Raw genomic sequence first — 15,459 nt, 5'->3', positions numbered from 1 at the left:
GTTCCTAACCAGAAAGTGCTGCTCAGATGTAAGACTTCAGATCTTGGTCTGCAATACTGTAGTGTCCACCTGTAGTTAAGGGAGACAACACACTATTGTTCTAAAAATGATGACTAAATTTGTTTTCTCCCCCATCTAGAAGCCTTTGAGAGGGAACTAACACTGATTCTAATCACTCGAACAGCTATCAAAGTGCCTGAAAACAAACCCTGAGTCCATCACTGTTGATTCCAGCCTTGGAAGACAAAAGAAAAATGAGGAGGAAACCAATAGAGGGGTGCTTTTGGAAGTTCTGGTCAAGGAATTCCAATGGACTCTGAAATGAACATTTGAAATTTGCCCGGTTCTAACTTTTTTTCTGGTTCCCTGTCTAGGACTTGTAATCCTAACTAATCTTACCTTTCCTTTTCCTTCACATTCACCAGTCAAGGACTTTCTTTTCTCCCTATGGATAAGAGTTATGCAGTTTGGGAGTCTTCTAGATAGAGCCACTGAAGGGGTACCCCGATTGCCTTACTCTGTGTCCCTGTCCAGCACAGAAGAAGCCAGAGCAGTCTGTGTCCCAATTTCCTATTGGCAATTTGGGTAACGTCTTCAGAGGAAGGTGTGATAAGAATAGGAAGTAGAAATTGGCTAGGCAGTTAGGGTAAAAAGACACCAGAGAAAATCCAGTTTCTTGGGTAAAAGTCAAAATGTTCTTGGGCCTCTTGGCAACATACTCTATTCCAAACGCCAAAATGTAAAAAGTATTTGGGAGGTTTTATCTAATCCCTTAAAGGTTTTAGGGTTACCTCTTCAGAGGGGGGAATGTTAGTGTAGCAAAAAGCCCCATAAAAGAGAAGGAAATAAAAGAAAGAGCACATGAAGTTGTCAGAAAAAAGTGATGGGGAGATATGGGAGGAGTTGGAGGGAGGGAGTGGGCACGGATTTGATCAAAACACCTTACATGCATTATGAAATTCTCAATGAAGTTTTTTAAAGTTAAAAAAATAAAGGTATATACATCAAACCCACAGCCAATATCATTCTAAGTGGAAAAAAATTGGACGCATTCCCACTAAAATCAGGTACCAGATAAGGGTGTCCACTATCTCCACTCCTTTTCAACATAGTGCGTGAAACTCTTGCTAGAGTGATAAGAGACGAGAAGGAAATTAAAGGAGTACTAATTGGGAAAGAAGAGGTCAAATTATTCCTTTTTGCAGGTGATATGATACTATACCTAAGAGATCCCCAAAATTCAACCAGAAAACTCCTAGAACTGATCCAACACCTCCAGTAATGTGGTAGGTTATAAAATTAATCTAGAAAAATCAGTAGCCCTTCTATATACCAATAACAAGCAATCAGAGGAAGAGTATTGGGAAACTCTTCCATTCACAATAGCCTCAAAAAAATACCTTGGAATAATCCTGACCAAAGACATCAAAGATTTCTACAACATAAATTTTAAATCTTTAAAGAAAGAGCTTGAGGAAGACACCAGAAAATGGAAGGACCTCCCATGCTCATGGATTGGAAGAATTAATATTGTGAAAATGAGCATCCTATCAAAAGCAATATATAGATTCACTGCAATGCCAATCAAAATCTCCATGACACACTTCACAGAATTAAAGAAAATCATCCTTAAATTCATATGGAAACACAAGAGATCCCAGATAAGCTGAAGCAACCTGGAACACAAAGAGCAACATTGGGGGGATTACCACACCATTTCTCAAACTATACTACAGAGCTGTAGTCATAAAAACAACATGGCACTGCCACAAAAATAGACACATAGATCAGTGGAACATAATTGAAGATCCAAACCTGAGTACACACAATTTCACTCACATGATATTTGACAAAGATTCCAAGCACACACAATAGAGGAGCATCTTCAACAAATAGCGCTGGTAAAACTAGATCTCCATCTGTAGAAGAATGAAACTAGATCCTTATCTTTCACCTTACACAGAGTCAACTCCAAATGGATCAAAGACCTCAATGTGAAACTGGAAATGAAAGTATTAGAAGAAAACAAGCTATAGGCATGGGGAGTGGCTGTTCTGGCCTCCATCTGGCTTAGATGCTGAGAACCCAGCAGACACCTGAGAGTGCCTGGATCCAGCCTCCATGTGGTGTAGATGGAATCTCACTCAAACTAGACAACAGCCCATGGAAAACAGATGATGCAGAGACCCAAAAGTTCAGTGCCTTGCCACAACAGGAGGAAGATCATCCCACACCTACCACCCCCTCCAAGGCTCAGGGACTTTTGCAGACGAGGTTGGTGGAAAGAATGTAAGAGCCAGAGGAAGGGGTGGAGTGTTACCTGGAAAAGTCCTCCAAACACTATGCTGGCAAGCTATAGTCACACCTCCTTCTCCTGCTCATCAGGGAGTTGAGGGGGGAGTCAGTTACCCCTCCCACCCAATCAGTTCACCTTAGTTGCATGTGGGGGGAGGGGCAAAGGATAGATAAGTTGAGAACACCATGAGGCACCTCTCTCACCATTTTGTACAGCCTTGGGAGGTGACAGGATCTGTATTTGAGTATGGACTTTATGGCAGAGTTGTAAATGTGGGGCACTCATTCTTCTGTAAATAAACCCCTACCATATGCTCTGTTAAAAAATTAATTAAATTAAATTAAATTAAAAGATATAGGTATAGGAAAGGACTTTTTAAATTGGACACCAGTTTCTTGAGAATTAATGTCAACAATGAACAAGTGGGATCTCAAACTAAAATGCTTCTGTACAGCAAAAGAAACAATTAAGAAAGTGAAGAGAAAACCCAGATCTGGAAAAAAATCTTCACCAGTGACACATCTGACAGAGGTTTAACATCCAGAATATATAAAGAAATAAAAAAAACAAAGACTCGAGAAAACTAAAATTCAGGCATGGCTGTGCATGCCTTTAATCCCAGCACTTTGGAGGCAGAGGCAGGTGGATCTCTGTGAGTTCAAGGCCATCCTGGTCTATGTAGTGAGTTCCAGGTCAGCTGGAGCTACAGGGAGACTCTGTCTCAAAAAGACCAAGGGAAAAAAAAAGAAAAGAAAAAGATGATGGGCTAAATATCTGAACAGAGAATCTTCAAAAGAAGAAATAAAGATGGCTGAGAAACACCTTAAAAAGTGTTCAACATCATTAGTAATTAGGGAAATGCAAACTAAAACTACCTTGGGATTTCACCTTATCCCAGACAGACTGGCTAAGAAAAAGAGAACAAATGATACTAAATGTTGGAGGGGATGTGGGGAAAGGGGAATGCTCATTCACTGCTGGTGGGATGGCAAATTCATACAACCCTTATGGACAGCACTGTGGAGAACTTTCAAAAACTAAAAATGAGATTACTATATGACCCAGTTATACCACTCCTTGGCATATACCCAAAGGACTCATCCTAATGCAGAGACACTTGTACAACTATGTGTGTTTCTGCTCTTTTCACAATAGCTAAGAGATGGGATCAACCTAAGTGCCCCCAACTGATGAGTGGTTAATGAAAATATGGTACATTTACACAATGGAGTTCTACTCAGCAGTAAAGAAAGATGAAATAATGAAATTTTCAGGAAAAAGGGATGGGTCTAGAAACTGTTATACTAGGTAAAACAGACTCAGAAAAAGAAGATATATGTTCTCCCTCATTTGTGGATCCCTAGCATTAAATCCATTTAAGTGAGTGCTTGTCCTGATGGAACTGCAGGAACCTGGAAAGTGAAAGGAAACCAGGGAGGTAAAGGGAAAGAAGGAACCTGAGAGAGAATAGTAGTAGACAGGCGTTACTAAGGGAGAAATGTGTTAATAAATAAAAGGGTAGTTAAAGGGGAGGGGGGAAAAGGAGGGTTATACAAAGAACTATGGGATAAAGGCAAAGAAGGAACTCAAAAGAGGAGGGGCCATAACACACAAAAATTATCAAGGGAGAAATGGGGAAAATGGGGACACTTTAAATGGGAAGGGTGGGGAGGGAGGACAAGACAGGGAGAGAAAGAGGAGCGATAAATAGTATAAAAAAAACCAGAGGGAATTGTATTAGCCCAAAAGCCTACTGAAAAATTACACATACAATATCCCTACATGAGCCCATGAGTACAGCTGAAGACTATATAACAAGAAACAGTGCCAGACAGGAGAAACCTCCTTTGCATTATTGGCCAGGCTAGTCCAAGAGACTCCCAAAATTATACAGGCTATTGCCACAGTCCTTGACTGCCTCCCAGAACTTGATGCGAAGACCTTATTGCTGTAGGCAGGACATACTTTGGACATAGGATTTGGAGCAATTGAGCAGGAACTGACCTGGAAGCCACCTCCCCTGAAGGCTAGCTCTCATAACTTTAGAGAGCACTATGCAAGCTGGCAAGGGAGAACATCAATTGATGGTTCATCCCTGGCTTCAAGGCCTAATAACCACATAGGCCTAAAGACCAGCACAGTAAAGGACATCATTGCAGTAATGGCACTTTCATCTTGGGGGTAATCAACAGCTACCTAATTGGACTTAAAGCCCACTCAATGGGAGAAAACTCATGTCTGGTATTGTATACCTGGCCAAATACACATAGCCGGAGAGGTCACAGGATCTTAGAGAAAACCCAAGGCTTTCATATCCCTAGACACATGTAATTTCTTACTATGTGCTAAATATGGATCCTTAAATGTACAGACAAGTATACCAGTAATCACTGATCAAAGTGGCTTCTTTTTCAACAGATAGAGATTATTACAGAGTTACACCACTGGCCACACACAGATTCTCTGTGAATTGCCCAAGCCTAAGTGGCACATCTAAGATACAACCTCTTCACCTAAGACTCACAGAACATAGACCAAGGGATGAAGAGATCACTAAAGTAGTTTTCATTTCTCATCAATGAAGCTCTCTTGTGCAACAGAGGGGCCAGGAACACAGAAGGCCACAAATGCCCCAAACACAGAGAATAAACGTCAGAGTGCGGGTCCTTGGACAGAACTCCTATATTGAGGTCCACCCACCCAGGGCTCAGTGACCATTGTGGAAGAAGGGGTGGGAAGATTGTAAGAGCCAGGGAAGAGATGCATGATCATACAGAAATAGCCCTACAGGCACCTGGGACCTTTCTCATACAAACCTACAGCAATGATGTCAACATGCACAAGACCCATGCAAATGTAGGCAGACAAAATCCAGCACAGAAATTTGCAAATTGAACAGGAAGCCCCAATCTTAGTCAAAGAACTATTGGCAGCTGATATTGCTGAGTGAGGAAATGTTGATCTTCCAGAAGAGAGAGACTCTAGATAGGCTGACTAAACCCTGGTGGATGAACTTGCACTGAGGGACATCTTGAGACACTAAACTTTACAGAATGGGCCTTAATACAAATGACAGAATGTATGAATTCCAATGGGGGGGCTATGGGAGGTGCCAAAGGGGAAGGGGGAATAGGGTATAAAGATAATTTTGTATATGAAATACACAGAAATTCAATTAAAAAATTAAAAAAATTCTCCATCAATAAAAACCAACAACAACCAATTGGCCTGACAAGATGTGGCCCCTGGTGTAATTGGATTTAAGACCCACTTCACAAGATGGGGCCCATTCTTTGCTCTGTTATCAGGGCCAAGAACCTGTGGCTAGATATATCTCAGACTCTAAGGAGATCTTCCTACTATTATTTTGCTAACTGGACATAGTATTAAACTGACTCCTAATAATTTATTGTTATACCCATAGATTAGTTCTCGCTCAACTCTCAACAGAGCACCTTCTTACAGCAGATGGCAGTTAACACAGACACTGGTTATAGTGTCAAGAATAAGAGAACAGGGGATATTTTCCCTATATGTGATGCCTATATTACCTCCTCCCTAGAATGGGGGATCATTGAGGAAGAGGGTGGAAAGATTTTAAGAGTCAAAAGTTGTGGATAAATAAAATAAATTTCAAGACACAACAGGAGAGTCACACACATGAATACACAAACAGCATGGAGTGGGGAGTCGGGTAAAATGCCCTAGTCCTAGTTGAGGGTTTTTTTTGGCATATGGAAGCTATTGGATAGTGAGATTCAAAATCTTTCAAGGGTGTGTCACTGAGGAGGTTTGTAAGGCTCTGGGGAATGGACCCACACCTGAGTATTTCAGGAACACAAATTAGGCCTGAGAAGCTTTAATAATGATAGAGTAAATGAAGTGATTGGGGATAGGGGGTGGAGCTTGGGGCTCTTGAGGAGATTATGAAGGGATATCTGAATATAATCAAAACATATTTTATGAAATTCTCAATCAATAAAATATTATTTAAAAACTTTAGCCTTGAAATACCAAAGAAGAATGCTCTAAATTTTAGATAATGCCTGTGCTGGGCCATTTTTACAGACTGATTCAATTCACACATATTTATCTTTGAGTTTTTCTTTCTTTTTTAATATTTTTTTTTATTTTATGTGTATGAGTGTATTGCCTGCATGTATGTGAGTACACCCATGTCGTGCAATGCTGCGGAGGTCAGAAGAGGGATTCGGATTCCCTTGGAACTGGAGTTAAGGACAGTTTGTAGCTGCCATGTGGGTGCTGGGAATCAAAATCAGGTCCTCTGCAAGAGCAGTCAGTGCTCTTAACCGCTGAGCCATCTCTCCAGCCCCTTATCCTTGAGTTTTTCAGTGTTAAGTGCCAAGTCCCTCCATGGAGAGATGGAGTGTGTTTCTCCACCTGTGAAACTCATCTGGTCTTAGGTAGTTTTATTTTCTTTGTAGACCCTGTTGAAAGAAATGATGTGCTTCAAGGGACCACTTGTCCGTCTACTACTTAATCTCTGTTGCAATGTTGGCTGTACCATGTGATCAGATTCAGCATGTGCTGAGATGAGAACATGTGTGGAGCATTGCAGAGGCTATCCAACCCAGGCCACCCTCCACCAGCCTAGGGCTGACACACCCTGAAATAAGAAAGATTTCAATGAAAACTAATAAAGCAAGCCCAGCTGACTCAGACTTGACTACAGCTGAATCAGAAGATCAGAAAGAACAGACTATTTCCCAACATGGATATCTATGTGAGAAAACAGGAAAACATTATTTTGAACCATTTATTTGGAGATGACTTGCTGGTACAATAAACAATGCAAACCAAAATGAATACATTTAGAAAAATAGGTGGCTTCTTATATTTGGAATATATTCTGATATTTGAAGAGAATATTCATAATTATCCAATCATTCACATTTACTTCAAACAACTAGTCTAGAAAGTGACCATTGTTGGAGTTCTATCACAGATATCCTAGGGAAATCAGGACAGAGTGCTTGTTCAGGAATGCCTTCTGCCCCTCCTCATGACTAGAGGCGAGCATAGAAGAGATTTCAGAACATAAGAAATGAAATGAAAATTATAATAAACTTATACAACCAAACACCAAATACTGCTGTGCTGAAGTCTACACTGTAAGAAGTGATAACGTAGCAACAGAGAAAGAAAGGTGGACAGAGTTCTTTCAATTAAAATTATATCAGTGGCCTCAGTTGTCACGTGTAGTTTATTCCATAGTATGAAGACGAGTCGGAGATCATCATAAGATGAAGGAGGATCTCCAAATTGCCTCTAATATGATGCTAGGAAGAACAGTGGAAAATAGGAAAGTGGAATGGAAAATAGCAGCTATCAGAGAACAGAATTCTTACTAATGAGGCTACATAATATCAACAATGCTGTTGAAAGGAATTAAAACTCCAGGGAATGAATGGAAAGATAAAGTTCTCCTAATTATTGGATTAAAGGATTATAGTCTAAATGTGTCAATGGGACAGGAACTTTTTTACTAATTTTAATTAAATTTTTGTGTATTTCATACAACACATCTTAATCACATTTACACCCCCTCCCTTAGCTGCACCCCCTTTAATGCTCCACAGTATTTCATGCATTCTGTCATATATGTTAAGGACTATCAAGTCATATTTGTGTCCCTGGATGTCCCTCAGTGTGAGCTCATCCCCTGGGGCAAAGGAACATCTTAATAAATGTGTCTTTCATGGCTTCCTTCTGAAGAGTTTTCTTAGAGCTCCCATTAGGTCCTTGTTCCTCAGACTGTAGATGAAGGGGTTCAACATGGGAGTGACCACGCTGTACATCACAGATACTCGTGCAGCTAATTGTGAGTTTTGGGTAACAGAAGAACTAAGGTACACACCCAGGAGTGTGCAATAGAATAAGGAAACGACTGAGAGGTGAGACGCACAGGTGGAAAATGCTTTGTACTTCCCCTGTGATGATGACATTGCACGTATGGAGGAGACTATCTTAGAATAAGAGTAAAGGATGCCAGCAAGGGGACCACCAGCCAGAAGCACAGCTGCAAAATACATCTCTATGACATTAGGAAAGGTGTCATTACAGGCAAGAAGTACCAGTTGATTATACTCACAAACAAAGTGGGGGATTTCCAAGTCTGTACAGAAGGCCAGCCGTAGTGCCATTGAACACTGTAACAAGGAATTCAAAGCAGTTGTGACCCAGGACCCCAGGACCAGCAATCCACAGAGGCGGTGGTTCATGATAACTGTGTAGTGCAGGGGGTGACAGATGGCCACGTATCTGTCATAGGCCATCACAGCTAGAAGAAAGTTGTCCAAGACTCCAAACGATATGAAAAAATATATCTGGGTGATACAGCCTTCGTATGTTATCATCTTGCTCTGCATCTGTATATTTACCAACATCTTTGGGATGCTAGTAGAGGTGAAACAGATGTCAGCAAAGGAGAGGTTGGAGAGGAAGAAGTACATGGGTGTGTGCAGATGCGAATCTGTAATTGTGGCCACAATAATGAGCAGGTTTCCAAGCAGAGTGACCAGGTACATGAACAAAAACAGCCCAAAAAGGAAGGGTTGCCATAGAGGATCTTGTGAAAGTCCCAGGAGAATAAACTTTGAAACTTGTGTGTCATTTTGAAGCTCCATATAGCTAAAGTGTAACCAAAAAAGGACATAATTATTATGCAATTATAGAACATTAGCTTGACAGAAAAGCCAAAGTTAATCCTCTACCTTTAGCATGGTAATGCTTGTTTTGTGTATGAGTCTATATCACGTTTTTGGGCATTCCCTTGTATAATGGGTTTGGGGCTACTATCTCGCTCTAAGTTTGTCCCCATGAGGACTTGTATTACAAAACTGAATTCTTTAGTATAGTTGGGAAATGCAGTGTAATACTGATCACACTCCAGGCAATGATTGATGAGTACTGATAGAGCAAATGTCATCCCCAGCACTAGGAAAAAATGTTTAAAAGTCCCTAAAACCTAGTGAGAGAGTGATAATTGAAGAAAATGAAAACAAATATATAAATAGGTAAAGAAAAAAATCACGCAGCATGCCAGATAAGAACAGTTAGCAAAAAAGATGAGCATGTTACGGGCTTGTGTGCAGGCAGTTATTTTACACTGGGTGTCAAGGCAGGAGTCTTGAGAGTCACAACGTTTTCTGGAGCAGCATGTGCATGGAAGTAAGGCTCTGAGGAAGTGGCTTGTTTCAGGTGTCCAGGATCTAGAGGGAGCCAGTGTGACTGGAGAATGAGCAAGAGGGGAAGGAATGAGAGCTGGTGTCAAAACATTGAAAAACACTATGCCGCATTACCGCTGAAGCTTCAAGACTCGGGTCTCTGTCCAGATGTTTTTGCATTTACCTTTTATTAAGGGAACTGTGCAAGTTGAAATGCATTCTCGTTTATTTCCTTGTGTAGCCTTATTTTCTAGACTCTGAATTTTGGATTAAGTTTCAGAATATACGGTGACCATATCTCTTTTCTCTAAAATCTAATCATGCCTCTAAAGACCACGCATTAATGTACACACACAGACACACAGACACAGACAGACAGACAGACAGACACACACACACACACACACACACACACACACACAGGCACACACCCCAGAGATTAAACACACTTTACAAGCCATGATCTCCTAGGGCCATGTTAGTAGAATGCTTATTTCTAACCTCGTCCAACTATTTAGAGGAAATGAACAAGGGAAGTTATCAAAATCATATTATTTCTCTCTGCCAGTAATGTAATGTTGATATCAGGAATTCAAGTTTGTAAGTCTTCCATACATACCACCTTGAGATGATATGTTTTGTGGTTGTTTTGTACCTTATTGTTAAAGGAATATAATAAATCAGTTCCATAAACAATGACAGATAGATACAGATAAGAAAAAACTTCCCTGAAGGGAATATTGTCTAATTAGTTCAAGTGGACCCTGAGAGACTGGGAGGAGGGGAAGATTCCGTGATTCTGCCCATATTTCAAACCCAGTCACAAAAATAACAAAACATCTAACAAAAACTTCTCAAAAGACAAAATATCATATCAATTTGATGCCCACACACAGGGTGAAGTTCCATTTGAGGAAAAAGTGGAAAAGGAAAACAGTGAGATACAAGAACGTTTTTCCTGCACCATTCAGTATTGATTTGATTAACTGTCTTTACATTTTAAATTTACATATATTAGATGAGCACATTGTAATGTAGGATGTGATGTGATAATCTTATAAATGATAGTCACACTACTGTGCAATAACATTCCTGAAAGTATTCTCCAGACTTACTGTGACCCATCACTGACCCAGGTTTCCCCCTCTGTTACTTCCTATTTGCTAACCTCTGGTAACTGCTATTCTACTCAGCTTCTGTGACTCAAATTGTGTTAGAATCCACAATGAAACATAATTGATATTTCCAATTTTGTGGGATGAACTAGACACAGAAAGTTAAATACCAATAGGTTGTCATATGGACAACAGCAGGTGAGACTTCTGTTTTCCCCTATGATGTGTTTTCTGTGTTACTTTGAGCTTTCAGGATTTATCTTTTGAATAATTTAAATAGGCATATTCTCACTGAGGCTGGGCTCTTCATCCAGCACCCAGAGCCTGCCCGATCAAGCTAAATAAAATCCTGTACCCACTATGTCAATTATCCCTTTTACACTAAATAAAATGTTGAATATGGCTGATCCCTGCAGGTATTATATCATATGCACATTTATTACACTGCACTCTTTATTAAGATTTTAATTAATATCCCAAATGAGCAGATTTAAGCTTTGGTACCATTTCTATTTTGACAGAGTTATGGAAATCTGCTTGTATTGTATAGAATAAACCATAAAAAGGAGACATTGTGAATGGTAGAGGAATAAAGTTGGGTTAAATTGAGTGGTTCCAAAATATTTTTATTAAACAAAATCAAATAGCACAGCAACATTATGTGGAAGAACATATACAACCCCTATAATTTAATATTTTCAAGGGCATTGATACCTGAATCAGCAGTAACCTGCACACATCATAATATTCCTTAAACACTGTGGTACATGCTTCATGCTCAGTAACTTTGTTAATTTAATTGGGAATTGTGCCTCAGTATATTTGGAAATTTAATACATGATAAATTTGTACTAGATTTGACCACAAAAGCTTAAATACATAAATAAAAACTGGAATATGTGACTTGCTCTCCAGTAAGATCATACTAGTCCTCCCACTAACATACTGCAAAAAAGTAAGTAAAGAATTCTGTGAAGACCAACTCTGCATTTTGAAGGAACATCAAAAGCTATGAGTAGGGTTCATGAGCAGAACGCAGGAAGAAACTCAGACAGAAGAAGAGAGACACACTTCACAGAACAAAATTTTAAACTTTTGTGCCTCAAATATAAGTCCAAAGTAAACAGAACAATCCTAAATTGAAAAATATTCCTGAAACATTGCTGGAGCCGGTTAAAAATAAGCAAATTAAACTGGTCTTCCATCTCAGAAATAAGGAATATCCTTACTTAGCTGCATGGCCCTCCACAGTTAAGGAAATAGTCCTCTTTACCAAAATGTTTATTAAGAAGCTCCTTAGACATGGCTCCACTGAGACTGAACTCCTCCTCTCAGTCCCTCTCATATTTGGCTGCTGCTGCCATCACTTCATTGTCAAAAGCCAACCTTGCATTCCGGAATTCAGTGCTAACGTCTCTTTTCAGAATACAAGCTAAATTAATCAATGAATTAATGCATGTATCAATGATTATTCAAATAAGTCAGCAAGCAGCCACAGCCAACTCTAAGTTGGATTGGCTCTCAGGTGACCTTAGCTGAGTGTTCTAGCGTTTGATATCTCAGAACCTTTCCTGCTATACCTCTGAGCCCTTGGACTCACCTGCGTAGGGCTTCTGACCCTAACTGGAAATCCTATTTTTTCCTTGATGGTTGAATAGAGGACTCAAGATAGGTTCCAGACAAGACAGAAGGACGAGGTCAAGCATCTGTTCCCAACACAGATGGTGGCTTAAAGGCAGCAAGCATGTACTGCCTGAATCAGTGTTGCACCTGCTGAGACAAAGGCAGGGGAGGTATTTAAATCTGCACCTCTGTGTATATTTTCCTCTTGTCACTTCCAACCCTGACTACATCATTTCCCTATGGATTTTGCTCTACATCGAAAAATTTTTTATTTTGGAGTATCTGTTCCCAAGGCATTTGATTAACTGTCAGGTAAATCAGACTTGATTTGTTGAACTCTGTGAACTCTTCTGCCCTCCAAACATCTAACCTGCTTTCAACACAACACAGCTCTGATTGAAAGCTTCCTCCAGTGTAGAATTGGTGATCTTGTACTGAACAGGTCTTATATCACCCAAAATCGTGAGTTGCTTTTGGGTATGCAATTCCTTACATCTCCAGGAATTTTGTTAATCTCTGATCTGGGGTCTACTGATTTCAAACTATGATCGCTACAATCTTTGGTTTCATTGTATGTAGTTTCATAATAGTTTGAAAGAGGAAGTGGCTTATTAGAAACACCCAGCACCTTTCATCATTTACACAAAACAGAAACAAAACTGATACGTTGGGTGAAGAAAGAGATTTATGGCGTGGATACATGTGGGGTGGCAAGATTTATCTTTCAAATCAAAGAAGAGATGAAGCATTCCCAAATATTCAGAAACTAAAGCAATTCGTCACCCTAAACTAGTTATCACTGAAGATATTTACAGAAACCTCACGCAAATATAGGGACTGAGGGACATATTTCATAGGAATAGAGGAAAAAATGGCTACTAGAAAAAAATCAAACTTGCTCAACTCAGTAAACTGTAAACTTTCAAGATTAGTAAGTAAGAAAGAAAAAATAAACAGCATTCAAGTCAACCAACAAAATTATAGGTATGAGTACACATTTCAATAGCTACCCTACATAGAAGTGGTCTTAATTATGCAAAAGAAGATATATTCTTCAGATTGGATGCAATGAAATATGAAATTAATAGCTGCCTGAAATAAACATACTTCACCAGTAAAGACACATCAGGCTAAAAATCGATGAATGGGATATATATATATATATCAAATTTATATGATATATATTATACATATCATATTTGAAAGAGAATCTGAAAGTATATATTAAAAGCAATATGCATATTTGCAAATATAAATGTAAAGCTAAAATTTGTCATAAGGCATAAAATAAGCCATTCATTAACAAATAAAATGAATAATCTAACAAGAAATTTTAATAATTTTAAATGTATATGCATCAAAGCTTAGCTTCATAAAAACCACTACTGGATCTACAGGGACATATGGGTCCTGATACCATAATAGTGAGAGATTTCAATACCCCACATTATTCAAAAGATAGATCATCCAGAAACTTTTCCTAAAATTTCAGTTACATTATACCATGGATCACATGATCTAAAACATATCTAAACATTATTCAAACCACCAGCTACAGAATGCACATCGTTATTAATATGTCATGAAAGTTTTTGTAATAGAGATCATAATTTAGATCATAATTTTGAAAAATACACAGAAGTATTAAAAACAATTTCTTTACCTAATCATAATGGTTTAAACCCAGTAATCAAAGAAAACTACAGAATGCAAAGACATTGATACTGAGAAATTTATTTTGAAACATTTGGCCATTGAAAAATCAGGGTGTAAATTAGAACCTTTGTAGAATCAAGTGAAAATGAAAATAACATTTGCCAGAGAGTATGGGATAAGTAAAGGCAGATGTAAGAGGGACGTTTACAGCTATGAGGACTTGCATGAAACTGTCTGAGATACATCACATGAAGTAAAGAAATAAGAATAATAAAATGATAAAAGTATTCAAAATTAATTAAGTGGACACAGAATATTACAAAGAACCAATGAAACAACAATATGGTTGTTTGACGAGGTAATCAAGTTTCACCAAACTTTAGACAAACTAACCAAAATAAAGTTCCTGATTAATAAAATTAGACCTGAAAAGGGGGACATTGTAAAAGATATCACTAAAATCCAGGGGGTGATTAGAGAATTCTCTGAAAAACTGTACTCCAATTAATTATGAAAAATATCAGATAAGCACAATTTTTCAGATAATTTTTCTCCCACAATTAAAATAAGAATATAGGCCAGGTGTGGTGGCGCACGCTTTTAATCCCAGCACTTGGGAGGCAGAGGCAGGTGGATCTTTGTGAGTTTGAGACCAGCCTGGTCTACATAGTGAGTTCCTGGACATCTGGGGCTACAGGGAGACCCTGTCTCAAAAAGACAAGAAAAAAAAAAGAAAAAGAGAAAAGTAAAAAGAAAAGAATATATACCAGGCATGGTGGTGCATGCCTTTAACCTCCATATGCAGGAAGTGGACACAGGTGGCTCTCTGTGAGATTGAGGTCATTCTTGTCTACATGGTGAGTTCCAGGCCAACTAGGACTACAGACAGACCCTGTCTCAAAAGGACAAATAAATAAATAAATAATAAATAAATAAATAAAAAATAAAATAAGAGAATATAAAAATCTTGAACAAATCTTTAATGGTCAATGAAATTCAAGCTGCTGTAAGAATCTGGGGGCTGGAGAGATGGCTCATCAGATACCAAGTTACATCAACAATAAAAACAGAACCAAGCTTCAGCTTAACAAAAACAAGCTAGAATCTCGTATAAGACATACAACCAATGAAGAAATCCATATACCCAAGTTGCAACACAAAACCACAGATAATATGAAAAACTAAGATAATATGCCCCCACCAATCTCACCAGGCCTATAGAAGCGTTCTACAATGAGAACTACCTGGAGGAACCCCAGGACACAGAAGTTATTTTATTTTAATTTTTGTATATTTTAATTGCATTTTTGTGTATTTCATCAACATCTTAATCATCTTTATACCTTTTCCTTATCAGCACCATCCCATAGCCCCCCCCACTGGATTTCATGCATTCTGTCATTTATGTTAAGGCCTATTGAGTCAAGTTAGTGTCCCCAGATGTCCCTCAGTGCGTGTTCATCTGCAGGGGTCTAGTCAGCCTATCTAGAGTCACTCCCTTAAAGATCAGCTCTTCCTCACCAAGCAGTATTCAGCTGCCTAATAGGTCTTTGGTAGAAATTGGGACCTGATGCCCATTTCC

General features: G+C 38.9%; 1 protein-coding gene across 1 annotated transcript; it reads right to left on the bottom strand.

Annotated features, from left to right (window-relative positions):
- Nucleotides 1-8,013: 8,013 nt before the first annotated feature.
- LOC103726306 (olfactory receptor 19) lies at nt 8,014-8,943 on the bottom strand. The gene has a single exon (XM_008823775.1). It carries the CDS (start codon nt 8,941-8,943, stop codon nt 8,014-8,016), a length of 930 nt encoding a protein of 309 aa, XP_008821997.1.
- Between the last annotated feature and the right edge of the window lie 6,516 nt (nt 8,944-15,459).

The sequence above is a fragment of the Nannospalax galili genome, unplaced genomic scaffold (genome assembly GCF_000622305.1).
Source record: "Nannospalax galili isolate Female #2095 unplaced genomic scaffold, S.galili_v1.0 scaffold788, whole genome shotgun sequence".
In the NCBI taxonomy this organism is placed as follows: domain Eukaryota; kingdom Metazoa; phylum Chordata; class Mammalia; order Rodentia; family Spalacidae; genus Nannospalax; species Nannospalax galili.
This window is presented reverse-complemented; position numbering and strand designations above follow the sequence as displayed.